Source organism: Euprymna scolopes, chromosome 26 (assembly GCF_053919585.1).
Source record: "Euprymna scolopes isolate OS-2025 chromosome 26, ASM5391958v1, whole genome shotgun sequence".
Lineage (NCBI taxonomy): Eukaryota > Metazoa > Mollusca > Cephalopoda > Sepiida > Sepiolidae > Euprymna > Euprymna scolopes.
Window position 1 is genome coordinate 5182387 of NC_136507.1, and position 17099 is coordinate 5199485.

At 33.1% G+C, this 17099-nt stretch overlaps 1 protein-coding gene across 1 annotated transcript in view; it reads right to left on the minus strand.

Moving 5' to 3' along the window:
• Positions 1-10138, minus strand: part of LOC145247902 (radial spoke head protein 9 homolog) — a 14290-nt gene extending 4152 nt beyond the window's left edge. Inside the window, exons 1-4 of the mRNA XM_080109525.1 lie at positions 9839-10138; positions 6938-7082; positions 2232-2361; positions 31-177 (exon numbers count right to left, since the gene is read on the minus strand). Coding sequence (XP_079965651.1) covers positions 31-177; positions 2232-2361; positions 6938-7082; positions 9839-10068 — 652 coding nt within the window. The 5' untranslated portion in view covers positions 10069-10138. The remainder of the gene's footprint in view (positions 1-30; positions 178-2231; positions 2362-6937; positions 7083-9838) is intronic.
• Between the last annotated feature and the right edge of the window lie 6961 nt (positions 10139-17099).

Genomic DNA, 17099 nt, shown 5'->3' on the forward strand with positions numbered 1-17099 from the left:
AAAGAAAAATGTTTGTTCTTTATGCTTTACCTTTTGGTATGTCACTTTCGATTGTGTCCATGAAGTCAATTGATTTGTCTACGCTTGCTCGTTCAATCACAGATTTGTAAGGCAGAACCGTCGCCGGCTCAAAATGCATATAAGAGTAAAGTTTAGCAGAATCTTTCACTGACAAACCTACAAAAGAAATTTTAAATTTAATTTCATCACAAGTTTTCATATTAATTTGTATAATGCTTTTGTTTTATTAAATCCTTATTGAAATTCAATCATAAATTCATATCATGATTATAAAATAAATTTCAATTTCTTAAAGTTAAAAAGGATGTTTAGCTGTTTGGAATAAAACTTCACTTTTGATAAGAACATTTTTATTGAATACTTTCCAAAAATATTACAACAGTCATTCAAGAATAAGTTTATGATTCTGGTTCAACTGTCAAAAATATTTGTCTACAAATACAACTTTTATTTAAAATATCACATTACTATCTCCAAACTCTTTTAACACATTTAACCAATTTGTCAAATCTATAAAATGAAAATTCCATCAACTTCTATATCGACAGATGAAAAAGGAAAAAAACAAATGGTATGTTCATCAACGTTTCATTTTTATTTCAAGTCTTCCTTGGGGTGATTAAATTGAAGGAAAAAAATAGCAGTACAATATTTAAAAATATACTTGTATTTCTAATGTGAAAAGGATGGTTTTGTTCTATTTCAGACCAAAAACACTGTTAGCATTCAAAGTATGTCTCGCACTGTGGAATGAGTGAGATTTTTTAATGTAATATAGCTGTGAGACATTTAAAAGATATGATGCAGCTTCTGTTCTTTTTGGAATGAATAGAACCGTTATAATTCAAACGTTGGAAGAGTAATTAAAATTAAATGAGTATATCTTTGTTTTATTATTTGTTCACTGATTATATATATATATTAATGTAGGTATTGTTACATGGAAAAGTGCTGTCCCCTTTCCGTGTAAATAAAAAGAATATTAGATAAGTAAAAATGAGATTAGGATAAGCCTAGAATCGAACCCTGTAGGCAAAGTTAAGAAATGGAATGTTAGAAATTTAGTCTATTGTTAAATTCTATTAGAATAGTTAAATATTGTTTATATCGGAAAAAAGAGTTGATTGTCCATTCTTTTAGAAATCGGAATATTAAAAATGTCAGCTAAAAGAATGAACAATGCAAATTAATTTATATTGTTTAAAAATAGGTTAGATAGAATTAAGGATTCTTTTGTTGTCAAAAGTTTGTTTTGGACAAACAAAGTGAAATTAGTCACGTTTGAAAAACACATTTCTGACGTCATAGACAAAGGACATTTCTCCATATCATGGGTTCGGATTTTAGTCAGAAGAGAAGTCAGTCAGCAAGAGAGCCAGTCAGTTAGTCAGTTAATCCCTCGGAAGCGAAGGGAGAACATTTAGACTATGTAGATCCAAATTTGAATTCCTGACGCCAATTGACCGGTCGATCAGATGAATAAAGAAATCATCATTGTGTTTTGTAAGTGTCGTCTTGTGACGCATCCTTCATGAACGAAAAAGGTCATGCGTTTATCATCAAATATAACGAACTTTGTAACCCTTCCAAGTTATGTGTCCCATCTTCTCTATCACAAGAAATGCCTCCTCTCCTCTAATATGTGTTAAAAGAACTGTTATAAATGTCTTCTCTCCCTCATCATCGTTTATATATGTCCCTGCCATCTTTAAATATGAACCCCTACTACACAACAGTATTATCTTTATATGGTGTAAGTTAAATTTAAGTTCTGTTCTTTTTAATATGAATTTATTTATTAAAGGAAATAAATTGTAACAATCTACACACTGTTTATTTGTGTTTGCGATAAACACTGATTCAAGAAATCTTCATATTATATACACTTTGAATGCTAACGTTTTTTTTTCGTTCTGAAAAAAAAACAAAAAAACACATTTTCAAATATTGTACTGATATTTTATTTTCTTCAATTTAATCACTCCGAGGAAGTCTTGAAATAAAGACGAAACGTTGATGAACATATAATTTGGTTTGCTCCTTTTTCATCTCTCCATCACATAGGATTATTATTTCCATAATTTTCATTATCACATATAAATCTGTGTGTGTGTGTGTGTGTGTGTGTGTGTGTGTGTGTGTGTGTGTGTGTGTGTGTGTGTGTGTGTGTGTGTATGTGTGTGTGTTTAAATGAATTATTGCTGTTTTACCTGTATAACTTTGATTAGGAACGACTTTTCCAGTTGGTGTTCTAATGAAAGCACCCCTTGGAACAATCCAGGCATCATGGCCAATTTCGATAACGATTGCTGCTAAACGGTCTTCTTCTTTCACATGTTTCTAAAAGGGGAAAAAATGGAAACGAACAAATATTGATTGACCAGTTTTAAGTTTAATAGACAGACTTTTTCTAAATCGAGGCCCACTGCTCGAGGGGACCTTTTGTTAATATGGGGTAATCTTTGGTAAATTAATGAGCGTCTAATATATATAAAACATGACAATGCAAAAACCATTAATATTGAAATGACTGAAAATTTTTCACAAATAAAAATCCATAGAAGTATTTGAAGACATAAAGAGAATGTTAATGTGACTTGCAATAAAACATTAAAACTTTCATATTATTTAGATTTTTCGAACTATTGTTCTCATTTTGAATGTCATTCTCACAACGTTTCAGCCGATTTAATCTCTTACGTTTTCAAATACGTCTTGTTGAACTTTGGAATCTTTATGTCGAACTTGAGAATCCATATATTTGCATTTAATCAGCAAATTGTATGCCATGGGCAACATCATTGATTTCTTTTTTTATATAAAGAACACAGGATGAACATTTCTGTAATACATTGGCTAAGTAGAATCAAATATCAATTTGTCAGATGCAATTAATTGTTGGTCTTAAATTCAGTGCCCTAAAACAAAATTTACTTTTTTACGTATTGACAGTTATTGAATGTTTATGCTTTATTTTCCTATTATGAAAATTACTTTTTCCTTTTTAAAATTTTATTACAAAGAAAAGTTTTAAAAAAAACACCTCAAATAAAAAACAATTTCCATAAAACAAAAGTGTTTAATAGTATTTAAAAACAAAAAAAAGGAAATGTTAAAATATAAGAGTTGATAATTTATAGATAAAAAAATTATTGAAAAGAAAATGAACATGGTGAGTAAAATTTGCCATAAAATTTCAATTTTATATATATTACTTTGACTAAGTAAAATACTTAGTTGTTTATTTGTTTTCTTTTTCTTGCTTTGAAATAAGACAAATGGAGAGTAGTAAAACCATTTTGGTAGCCATGTACCCCCCCCCCTGTATTTTGTTTCTTAGTCCTCATCTTTCATAAACAATGTTTATGACAAAGGAAGGAGAAAATACTGTTCCCCTTCGATCGGCAGTTTTGTATGAGATGTAACTGAAGGGTATCTTTCTGAGTTATTCTTTCTTTCTATCTTTACTCCAAGTCACTAATAAGGGAGCTAGAGATAAACGTTTTTTAACTGGGTTGGTGTTATCCACCCGATAGTCAGGAACCCGAACCTAGGTGTAACTTCCAAAAAGGGTGTCCTATCAGCAGGGCTGCTGTATTGCCATTTGGTGAATGAATTCTGGACCATTCAAGAGTTTCTGGTGAGGACTCTCGATGCCATATTAGTGGGAACTGCTACACTTTTCCCTAGTCATTGATTAACAAAAAAAATCTTTCTCTTTTCCTCTTTCTTTCCCTCCAGGCTTTTCTCTAATCAATTCTGTTGTCTTTTCCACTAAATTTCCCAACCTCACCATGAACAGAAAAAGCAATTTTAAGAAGATTAAACTCAGAACCCAAACTTCCAAAGTAGACCCCAACCCCTACTGCCAGGTCTCCTCCTTTAACATGAGAGGTCATTGGATTCCTTCCAGAGGTTGAAATCCAATGACAGGAGACTTAAACTTGACCTGTTGTTCCTTTGTGAAACTGACATTGGCTCAACTTCTTTCTTAGACGATTTCTCAATCAAAGGTTATTTTAACTTAACCTTCAAACCTGACCCTTATGACAGTGATGGATATGGAATATGTGCCCACATTAGAAATGGTTTTCCCCTGCAGAAGAGGCATCTCCAAAGAAGATCCAAAACTACCCTACATGTGCTTCCAAATAGCACTTACATAAAGCAGCACTTTCTTATTTGCTCTATACTGTCCTCCTAACAATGGTGTTACCATCTTTGCGAGTATCATAGAACAAATTAACCATATCTTCTTTGACCATCTGTCAGACAACATTCATGCCTGTGGAGACTTCAACATTCACATGGCTAGTCAACTCAAATAAGACATTATGAAGGGAGGTTCTGTCATGGTTTCTGCCTTGTTTATGATCTAACCCAGATTGTTGACAAACCCACTCACATTGTGGCTGCCAATGACCAATTAGCAAACTTTCTAGATCTTTTTCTGCCTACCTGCCTGAACCGTGAACATCCTCTGTTATGTATTTGCTAAGATGTTCTGATTATTCAGTCGTCTCAATTAAGATGAAAACTAATACAAAATAAGTCCCTCCCGGTTGCACTGTGTATTGTTACTCTATGGCCGACTAGAACACATTCTGTACATTTATATCATATATACCGCTATGCTTCATGTTAAAAAAGGGTGTATCCTCTACAGCATACCACATGATAGATTGGTTAACTATTGGCATAAATAACTATATACCCTCTAAAAATTTCAACTTAACTCAAATAGCCAGCCATGGTACACTGCTGAATTTGCTGCTGCAATGGCACAAAGAAATCACTATTTTAATTGTTTTAAACAAAACAGATGTTCAAAAACTATAGCCATTTATAAAACTGCTAGCAACCAATGCTGAAATGTCACTGAAAATGCAAGAGTATCTTTTGCCTTAACTGTTAAGTTTAAAGAAACTGAGCAGAAGCTAGATTTCCACGTGTTTTGGTGCATAACTAACAGGGTTCTGCATAACTTCTATCCCAAGTTTGCGATAAACACTGATTCAAGAAATCAACGGCTCTGAAGTAATTATTTCAGCATTCAACAAATCCAAACTCTTTGCTAAGAATTTCACATTTAACTCCACTTTGTGTGCTAATGGTCGCCTACCCCCTGAATTTTCTCCCAGAACTGACAATATGCTGAGCAACATCCATAAATCCATCAAAAATATCTCAAAACTTATCAAAACTTATCAAAACTTATCAAGAACCTTGATTCAAACAGAGTAACTAACTGTGACAAAATCACAATCATTTGTTCAAAAAGTTTCAATACTAACAAAGTTGTGCAAATGCTTTCTTAAAAAAAGATGCTTCTCAACATCCTGGAGAACCTTGACAATCTACCCATTTAAAAATACTGGGGATCATTTTTCTGCATTTCAGTATAGACTAATTAGCCTCCTAATTGCTTTAGTCTGTAATAAATAGAGAAGTTGTCAGTCACCTTGGCAAAAACAACCTATACAGCAACATGCAATATGGTTTCCATTCTGAGAGATCAATTATCGATGTGTTGACGGTAATATAACACAGGATTAGTCAATCTATTGATGATGGCTTTTTTTCTAGAGCAATATGTCTTGACATGTCTAAAGCATTTGATAGGGTCTGGCACAAAGGTCTACTTCATGAGATTTCCAGCTATTCCTTAACTGGAAATGTTCTCTCAATCATAAAAGTCTTTCTCTCTGAAAGGTCTATCCAAGCGGTCATTGATGGGCAGAAATCTGAAGCCCACAGTATTAACACGGGTGTGCCTCAGAGATCCATCCTGGTCCCAACTCTCTTTCTGATCTTCATCAACGACCTTCCAAATCACATTCTTCATTCTCTTGTTGATATCTATGCAGAAGATACTACCACATACGACAACATTTCAAAGGCTGACAAAGATTAGGATCTTGAAGATTCTCTCTCCTCCGATCAAGAGCATGTGGTTCAATGGTTAGTTAATTTCAATGGTTAGTTAATTTTAATGGTTAGTTAATTTTAATACATCCAAAACAAAAATTCTATCTTTTCACCACCAATGCCCACATTACCCCAATAGAAATGAATAGCGTTTGCCTTGATGAAACACCCGGGTTTGATAAACTTCTACGAGTGACCTTTGACCTGAAATAGAAGACTTACATCAGATCCGTTGCCAAAATCACTGGAAAAATGGTTGGATCGTTCCATCTCTCCAGAAATTATCTCACTGCTGACGCAATCATCTACGTCAAATATGTCCTAAGATGAAGTACTCTTGACACATTAATGAAATAAAGCTCCTGAAACCACCCTTTCCTGCCTTGACAGGCTACGAAATTTAGTGGCTGATAACCTTTTTGCATTTCTGTTCGTTCTTTCTCACAGAAAAGTCGTTGTGATACTTTTATGATAGGTGCTCAACTGAGCTCCAATCTATGGCCCTTCTCAATAAAGCGTTCACAACAAACACTCGCCTAGCTGAAACAACTGCATTCAATTTTCTTCACTCTTTATCTGTTCCCTAAAATTAAACAAAAATTATATGTGCAGAGCTTCTTTCCTAGAACTATCCGCTTGTGGAACGAAATACTGTGCTTTCCCGCTGACTATAACATTGTCTTCTAATCTAATGTGAATAAATTCCTATGCAGTTGCCATTTAAATAATTCAAGTTCCACCACCTTGTTGTCTCCTCATCTACCTAACACTTAGCCTTTATCCTTGAGTGACCTCCAGGCCTTGATAAGTAGTGACCCCCCCAAGTAAAAATATATTTTTTTTTAATCCTCCTTCCCAACCGAGAGTGTGTGGCGATAATTTATAGCTTATTTATTACATACAAATGTCTCTCAGTGGATTTATAAAGTAGTTTTTTCCCTTTATTTGTGTCGTAAAAGATGTTTATTTAGCAAATAAAAGCACCCACCGGTTTCTCAGGGTCAACTTCATCTTGATCGGGCAATTTAAACTCATGACTTGGATCGCCAGTAAATCGACCCTTGATTTGTTGAGCATCTGTTATGATATCATTCGATACATCTGGCATCAACACCCAAGTTACGTAATCCATACTGAAAAGAAAGATAAACTGTAATCTGCAGCAGTTTATTAGTGAAAGTACTTGGAATGTTAAGGGTGCAGAAGTAATCACAATTATACTTTGCTCTTTTTTCTTTGGGTTGGGAGAGTGTGCGTTTTAGAAAAGTTTTAGTTCGGCTAATTGTTTGATACGTATTTTGTTTGCACATGTTATTTGTCAAAAACATAACAATTAGCTGATTGCTGTGTGAAGCAAAAAAACTGAAACGTTTCTAGAACGCCCAATGCAATCATTTATAAAAGTTAAGATAACTACGAAGGTCATTTCAAAATTAAAATCTCTTATTTCCTTTTAACTCAAAAAGTTGAAGAGCTACAAAGACGGGAGTGATACTATTAAAACGAGCGATCATTTGTGCTCCAGAATTTATTTTTCTACATAGTTAGGGGTAGATTAATGAAAAGGAAATAGGTTAGGAAATAGGTTGATAAAATGGAAGTTACAACGAAATAATTAAATCCAAAACTCCAGAAATTATTAAATAGAAAATTATTAAATACTCAAAGAATGTTGAGTAAAACTTATCGTTTTTGCTTTGTTTTGTATCACTTGCAGTGAAAACAAAATGGCGATCACTGAAAACCATTAGAAAATACTATATTTTTTACATTAGCTACAACTCACTGTTCACATTCGAAATGTCGACTTTTTCAGGTTTTTGAGTATGCTGACAACGAATATCACAGTTAAATTTGGGGCTGATAAGTCATTTACCAGATATGAAAACATTTGTTATCCAATGTAAAAGCTAATGTAATTCCTGGCAGCCATTTTTTTCACAACTGAGGAATTAGTAATGCGCATGCATGTAAAAAAAAAAACAAATCAGCTGCCAGAATAATCCCCCCCCCCCAAAAAAAAACTTCCCATGTTAATGACAGCTCCCAGAATAAACACCCCATTTTTTGAAGGGGGAGGGTAAAAAAATATTTGCTTTATCGTCTGCTTCAGTTGCACACATGCACATTATTAACAGCTCCGTTGTGAAAACAAAATGGCTGGCAGAGATTACATTAGCTTTTACATTGAATATCATGTTTTCATATCTGGTAAACGACTTATCAGCCCCAAATTTAACTTTGATATTAGTTGTCAGCATACCCAAAAATCTATAAAAGTCGATGTTTAGAATGTGATCGGTGAGTTGTAATTAATGCAAAAATTGATCAAAAATACATTCGATAATAAAGGTCTAAATATCATAAAAATGTCAACCACATTTTTAAATGTGATATTTATCCAAAACAGACCTGATTAACTCCTAAAAATCAACTTTTGAAAGGTGTTTAGCTGATACACATCGGCACTTTGACCAATCTAAAATTAAGATTAAGGTACTCATGCACTAGGTGTATCAGAAAGTGGCCATTAAAATTGATGATATGAACTTGAATAACTCAACTTACTATCTTTCGAAGCTTATAACTACTTGAAAAATGTAATTCAAACCCTAATTTTTTTCCAATTAAAGGAGCAAAGGCCAAATTTTTAAAAATAACAGGTTTAATGGCAAATTATGCAATATTTGTTTTTTTAAAGCGATTTTCTTTTAAAAAAATATAAAGAAAATCAACATATTTTGACTTGCTTATAAATATATGTATATATATAAATGCCTAAAATCACTTACTTAAAAAATATACTATTAAATGGGTAGTTCCATCCTTCATTGTTAAGAATTTATCCATATTTATATATTAAATTCCATGTATTTTTTAAATAAAAGGATTTTTTAAAGCGAGAGTCATAGAAAATTGCATTTTCGCACCGTGTTTTGCGTGAAGCTGTAAAGAGCTGCTGCTGCTAAAATTAAATTTATGAAATACGGATTCGTCCAAGGGACATAAATAATGTCTCTTTTTTATTGGGTGTGTTAACCAAAATTAGTATTTCTCATTCTCCGTAGTTAAAAAGGAAACGCACATTCACTTATAAGTTTTTCCCCTAGAACAAAAAATCCGCTTCATCGATTTTTTTTTTAATTCTTTTAATGAAATACACAAGTTTTTGATTGATATACTGCTTTATCGACTAATTTTTTTTTTTTTTAATATCTAAAAAAAGAAAACATTCAATGAAATAGAAATAGGAGGGGGTGAATTTGAAAAAAAACAAAACGTTTCTCTAAAATATTATATTTGGTTTATTGGAAAGAGCATAAAACTTACCATTGACCCTGAAAATATCGTAAAAGTTGAACCAATAGAAAAATTTTGATAGATTTTTAAAGTTTAAAAATTGAAAAATATTTAACTCGTAAAATTCTATTGATTTTATTACGTAAAAAAAAGGGCTGCATGAAGGCACGCTGGCATTTTGTAAACAGTCTTTTTTTTAGATAAAAAATAATATTTCCATTATTTTTTAAACAACTTTAATAGTTTATTTTGGAAGTATATTCCATACAGAAGATAAACAATCCACTTTAAAAAGAGAAATTACGAGTTCTTTTTATATTTTATTCGTTCTGTTAGGGGCGTCAAAAATTCCTCCTCCTGCACTTATTGATCCGTGCTGAAATAACAACGTTATTATTTAAAAAGCCATTCTTAACATGGGGAGGGAAGGGTGTTCTGTACCTATTCTGTACTTTAACCTTACAATTGAATAAAAAAAAAAACATATAAAACTTTAATTAAACTTGGATATACGATTTAAAAAATAGCGCGGATCAGTAAGTGCATTAGCACCAAAATCAATATAGATATGAAAAATAAATTTACTTACCAATAAAAATATTTTCTGTCCGCTCCAAATTCATCACTTCCGATCCCTTGGGCAATCATATAGGAAGCTCTGATACCTTTAATTTCGCCCCAGAAGTAGATTTTATCAAAGTTATTCTCGTGCTGCAGTATCACCAGCGATGTCTGGAGAGCCGCCTTTTGTTCTGGACTCAAAATAATCCCAGAACTTCCCAGAAAATGAATATTCAACATTAAATCTGATGAATCCATATTTTCAAAAAAATGTTTGCAGTTGTCTTTTCCGATAATTCTAAAATAAACACAGTAGCGTCAGGTGGTTGCCATAGAAACACAAATTAGCCAAGGACTTAGTTATCTCCCTTTGTCGGATAATTTCTAATCGCTTTAAGTGTTTAATTTAATTTAAGCGTACTTAGGCAGAATACAGATCTTGCTGAAATATTAACTTTATTATTTAGAAACCACTTCTTAAAATGGGGAGGGAGGGGGCGTTTTATAATTATTCTGTACTTTCACCTAACAAAAAAATAAAAGTATAAAAAGTTTAATTGAGCGCGAAAATTCTATCTGTAAATAGCATAAGTATCGACTTAATTTATATTTATTTTTTCCTGAATTATTCAGGCTGAATAAAACAAGTACTGGTAGTGGTGCAGTTTTTGAACAAAACCAAAACCAACGTCGTTAAGATGTCGACAGATCGATTTTCTTAAATATGTCGTTTTAAGCAAAAACAACAGTACTTACTTGTCATGGTGAAAATAGGTATTACATCCAAAAATTACGAAAATTAATCGAGTAGAATAACTGCGATTGTGTTTTTAGTAAAAAAAAAAAAAAAAAGTAAATGTTACCTTACGCTACAACAGAACACTGATCTGATCACTCTAATTTTTTTTTTTAGGGGTATTATTCGAGGACGAATCTGATAATCAAACCCGCCGCAAATTTACCGTTTGCATGGTATGAACCCCCAGACCTGATATTAAAAAAATCCATTTAAACTTCATATCGCGTAATATTTGAATTTAATATAATTTAAAGCTTTTTAAAAATAATTATTTTTTAGAATTGTTTTTGTTGTTGTAATTCGAATAATTATATTACCGAGAAAAAATTATCCAGAAAGTGTTTTTTTTTGTTTTTTTTTTTTTAAACATAATATTGTATTTATGTCCAATTTTATTTACAACTTTGAGGTAAGTGAAATAAATAACGATTTTTTTAATATATATATATATATATATATATATATATATATATATATATATATATATATATATATATATATATATATATATATAAATTACTAATTTTCAGCTTTAAAAAATGTTGAAACTTTTATCAACCCACATTTATTTTGCTTAGTTTTCAGACCATGAAATATAGGGCGGGGGGTGGGGTGTAGAACACCTAAAAAATATATTTCCGCTAATATATTTATCGAAACCTACTTTTAATGTGTAAGTTTATTTAATAATCAATAAGTATCGAAAATTTCAGGAAAATATGATTATTATTTGATTTTTACTAGATTTTTAAAACATGGGTGTGTGAACGGCTTAAAAAACGTCACTACATAGGAACGTTGTTTTAAAGCGTCGATAATGTAAACACGATTTTTGTCTCGCATTTTCATTATTTTTGTATGTTGTAAATTTTTTTAAAAAATATTAGCAGTTTATTTGAAGCTTTTTCTATTAAATGGTAAAAAAGTTGGTACTTGTGCATTTAACGAACCAAACGTAACTCAGCATTTGCTCGGCTTTGTCCGACGCATGACGTCAACAGCCGGATAAAACCGAGCGTTGCCGATAAAATAAAAACAACGCTCCAACAAAATAACTGTACAATGAAATTTTAAAATGTAGAAACATCAAAAATAAATAAAGTAAAAAGCAGAAACCTTCCGTTCATTTATTTATTTATTATATTATTGTTTGGAATTGTTTTGTTTGCAAAATAAACACGTATAAAACATTTTTTGTAAACAAATAATAGTAATTTTTTTTTAATGAAACGTTTTTTGGCGTTTTTTTTTTTTTTCAAATATTTACGTAAAATGACCAACAAAAATGATATTTGTAAGATCAATTTTTTTTAACAAATAATAGTAATTGTTTTTTTTATGAAACGTTTTTTTTTTTTTCAACTATTTGCGTACAAAAAAAATAAAAAATCGCAAGAGAGAGGAAAGGAACAAAACTTTCTTTTTTTTACGGGATTTACAAAATTAAGGCTGTGGTGGTTCACCGTTAAATAGTGTAAGGTTTTGAAGAGTTTAGTATAAGAACAGAACAAACAGAGAAATATGAAATACGACAGGATTTATTGACTCACTCTTACAACCCGCGTGGGGCTTGATTATATTACATCTTTTTGTCTCTCGTTCCAAAAGAGTTCAATAAGAGAAAAGAGGGTTAACAGTCCAAGGGAGGTAATTCCGATTATTCCACATCCCCCTTTCAAGTCCCAAATTCATAGTGAAAGTTTCTCTGGTGGTTGAACTTTTCTACCACTCTTTGTATATTTTACTTTGGGACTTTCTGAGTTAAAGGATTGGATATCCTCGTGTACAGTTGACTGCACATCTGTCTGGTTAGTTTGTCCCATTAAATTATTGTAGCTGCACTCAGGAATGTCTCTGGATGCATTTGGTAAGAGAGACAATTCTGTCGGTGCAGCTATTTGAGGAAAATCGATGTGCTCACTTCTTTTTTGAAGATGGTTTCTGTTTCTACAAAACAATCCTGAGTCCGTTTCAACCAGGACTGATCTTGGAGTAACAGTATCTACTACTTTGGCTGGGCTCGTTTTGGGTGTTTTCACCCAAACTGCCTGTCCTTGGGTAACAGGGGTTTGTTCTTTAGTTCTATGACGTTTATCAAAATACAACTTTTGTTTCATTTTGACCCGAGCGTCTGCTTCTTTGAATTTTTCGACACTTTGTTGATAATTTTCATTTTGGTGAGGAAGTGCTGGAATGCGAGTCCTGAGTTTCCTATTCATCAACAATTCTGCATGGCTTTGGCCATGCTGTAGTGGAATAGTACGGTAATTAAGTAAAGCAATGTAAGGATCCTTTGACTTTTTAAACAGATTTTTGACTGTCTGAACAACATGTTCTGCTTCGCCATTGCCTTGAGGATGGTGTGGGCTGCTGGTAAGGTGAATAAAACCATAGATTTTTGCAAACTCCAGGAAATCTTTAGATATAAATTGGGGGCCATTGTCACTTATTATCATTTCAGGTATACCGTACTTAGCAAATATTGATTTGCAGTGGTTTACGATACAGCTTGCATTGGTATTTTCAAGATGTGATATTTCTATCCATCTTGAATAATAGTCTATAACTATGAGGTATTTGTGGCCATTCAATTCAAATAAATCCATTGCAACTTTTTGCCAAGGGTAGTCTGGCAACTTGGTTGGTTGTAGGGGTTCTGGCGGATATCTTCTTTTTTTTTCACAAATACTACATTTTTCTATTTTCTCCCCTATTTGCTTTGAAAGTACTGGCCACCAAACATTACTCCGTGCCAATGCTCTACATTTCACTATACCTTGGTGTCCCTCATGAAGATGATCCAAGATTCTTTTTGAAGATCCGCAGAGATGATTAGTCGGTTCTGATAGAGTAAAAGTCCTTAGCAGACTGTAAGGTCCTGCCTTATAAACCAGTAGGGTCTTAGCTGAGGGTCTTGTGTAGTGGTTTCAGGCCAATGGCCCATTTTATAATAGTTCATGACTTGACTGCAGATTTTGTCAGAGTGTTGTTTCACCCTTATTTCTTCCAATCTCCTGTCGGTAACAGAGATGTTTTGTATAATTGAACGGATGAACATGTCTGTCTCTGTCTCCTGCTCAAATTCATGTTTGGTTGGTAGGCTGTTTGGAGCTCTAGATAGAGTGTCTGCTGTAATGAGATTTTTCCCAGCGGTATGCATGATTTCATAGGTGAATCTCATTAAGCGCATACGGAAATGCTGTATTCTTGGGGTTAGTTCATCAAGCCGTTTTGTTTTTAATAATGCCAATAATGGCTTGTGATCCGTTTCAATTATGAACTTATGCAGCCCAATCAAAAAGTCAGCAAATTTTTCGCAACAGCAAGTGACTGCAAGGGCTTCTTTCTCAACCTGAGCATATTTCTGTTCCGTTTCAGTAAGTGCTCTCGATGCATAAAATACAGGTCTCCAGTCATTCCCTTGTTTCTGGAGCAGTACTCCTCCCAAGCCATAGGAAGATGCATCAGCCGAAATTTTTGTTGGCTTATCAGCACTATAATGGAGCAGTACCGGTGCAGAACTCAGATTTTTCTTTAGTGTTTTAAATGCCAAATCCATGCATTGTCTTTCCTCAGGAGATCTCCGGGTGGTTTTATGGTCTCTGCTAAATTTTCAGCAAATTTACCAACATGATTTGCCATCCCTAGCAGTCGTCGCAGTTTAGACATGTTTTGTGGTCTGGTCATGTTCATGATTGCGTTAATCTTCTCTGGGTCTATTTGGATACTTTCTTCGGAAATGAGTTGCCCAATAAATTTAATTTTGCTAACAGAGAATACACATTTATCATTTAATGTTATTCCTGCTGCCTCCATTCTCTCTAGCACTATTTTTAAACGCTGGTCATGTTCCTGTTGGCTTCTCCCACTGACAAGAACATCATCTATGTCACAGATGACTCCTGGTATTCCTGACAAAATGTGTGTCATTTCGTGGTGAAAAATTTCAGGACCTGAACTTATTCCAAATGGTAGGCGCTTATAGCAATATCTTCCAAATGGCGTAATAAAAGTGGTAAGCTTCTGAGAATCTTCATGCAACATAATTTGATGGAATCCGCTGTTGCAATCCAGTTTACTAAATATCTTGGCTCCATCAAGTTGAGATAATAATTAGTCTGAAGAAGGTAGTGGGAAATGTTCACGCTTCACATTTTCATTAATTTTAGTGAAGTCAACACAGTCTGATTTTACCATCCTTCTTGGGAACTGCTACAATAGGAGCACACCAATCAGTAGGCATTTCGATTGGGCGGATGATATCTTCACTTTCTAATCTTTTAAGCTCATCCTGGACTTTTTGTTTCATAGGAAGTGCTAGTCGTCTGGGAGTTGTAATTGAAAAAGGTTGAGCATTCTTATCCAAATGTATTTTATAAACATGCTTCAGTTTTCCTAGTCCTGTAAATACTTTTGAAAATTTTTTTTTGTATTGGTGATCTCTGCCTTCTATAGAGTTGATTTTGCTCAACAAGTTCAAAGCTTTAATTGCTGGTCCACCCAACAATGGTTCCATCAAGTCCTTAACGATGTACAACTCTTGCAGTGAATTTTTTTCTCTATAACAAAGTGTAGCATCTACTTTTCCAATCACCTTTATCTTGTTCTGACCTGGTCCATATAGTCTTTTATCCGTCTGCTTTATTATAGGAGAATTTTTCCTAAAGAACCGGTCCAGCACTACAGTAACACCAGCGCCTGTGTCCAACCTGAAGTTGACTATTCTGCTGTTCTTCGCGGTGGTGACCTTTATATTGGCTTGCCAGTCAATTTTTCCTTCTTCTTCACCATTTTTAATGTTTCCCAATGAGATCGACCTTAGGAAGTCATTTTCTTCTTTTGCAACTCCCCTTACCGACTTTGTTCTACATTCCGATGCATAATGTCCTAGTTTTATACATTTATTGCATGTATCGCTGGGCAGTCATCTCTGCCGTGTGACGTAAAACATCCACATCGTATGCACTTTCTTTTAGTCATTTAGTACTGAAATTATTTTTTCTAAATACACGGTTTATTTGTGTATCTGGTTCTGCTGAGGATATAGCTTGTGACTGTTGCTTTGAGGTTTCATGTGCTCTACCCATTTGCAGGCATTTATCTAGAGTTAAGGTTTTATCGGCTAAAAAAAATTCCTTTAAAATATCATCCTTCACCCTAGTGGCGTAGCTAGACCTTTTGCCGCCCGGGGCGGTAGTAAAATTTGCCCCTCCCCCCCCCCCGGCATTTGGGTGCCCGGAAAATTCGTCCATGGAAAATTCGTCCCTTTTTTGCTAGGTAGGAAAACTGGTCCATTATTACATTATTATTAAGTTAACATTTATTCTGTAGTTGCATAATTTTCATACCTTGCGAAAATTAGTTCTACGGTATCTAATTTTCCTAAATTCAATTAAATTAAAATTAAAATATGAAAACTGATTTTTAATATTTTTTATTCATTTGAGATTTTATCTGTTTTCCTTTTGTTTTAAGTAGATGGTGGGGGGTTGCCCGGGGTGATTTTGTCCGATCCCCCAGCTAGCAATTGTAAAGCTTACAAGGAGTTATAAAAAGTATGCTACAAAAACAAACGTTTGATATTTTCAAAGTCTTAGCCTCATGAATTGGACAGTAATAAAATTAATGAATTCAAACTTTCGCATCTAATGTTATTTCCTCTTTGATGTCGGTGTATATACACCCAAATATCCAACTTTCTTTTCGCACCTATTCGATAAAAATTTATATGAAAGTTCCCCTTTAAGTATGAAATCTTTCTGAGGTCATTTTGTTTTTTTTGGTGCTTAGCCTAAGCCTGGGCTTGGCCCTATCCTGTTAGGTCAGCCGGTCACTGAGTATATCTCCAGAAATAATTAATGCTTGCATTTTTTAAACTTAGTAATTGAAATGAATTAAAGCAATTTATTCTCAATTAATGGAAATTTTGAAAATTCCAAACTGTTAAACTATTTATCAAGTAATAATTTACAATTGCGTTTGGAGTTTTCAAAATTTCCATTAATTGAGAATAAATTGCTTTAATTCATTTCAAGATCGGTTTTTAATGTAGAGAAAGCTCAACCTAGATTAAAACAAAAAAATTGCCTCAATCTTGAAGGATATATTATATATATATTTGTTTATATATATATGTATGTATCTACATGTATGTATGTATATATTTATATTATATATGTATATATATATATATATATGTATATATATTACATAGAGAATTTATGCAATTTAAAAAAATTGTTTTACAAATAAAATAAATTAAAAATTTAAAAGAATCGGTTTTGGAATCGTAAAATAGAGACACATTTTTCCGATTCCGATACCTCCAATACTTCAGATTTTTACAAACTTTCGGTATAAAATTTCAGATTTTTTGTTAGCTTTTATATATTTTTTCTATTTTCTATTTTTATCCTCTCAAAATGCCGGCCCTGACATGTGCTGCTCGTAAATAAGAGACACATTTTTCTGATTCTGATACCTCAAAAAT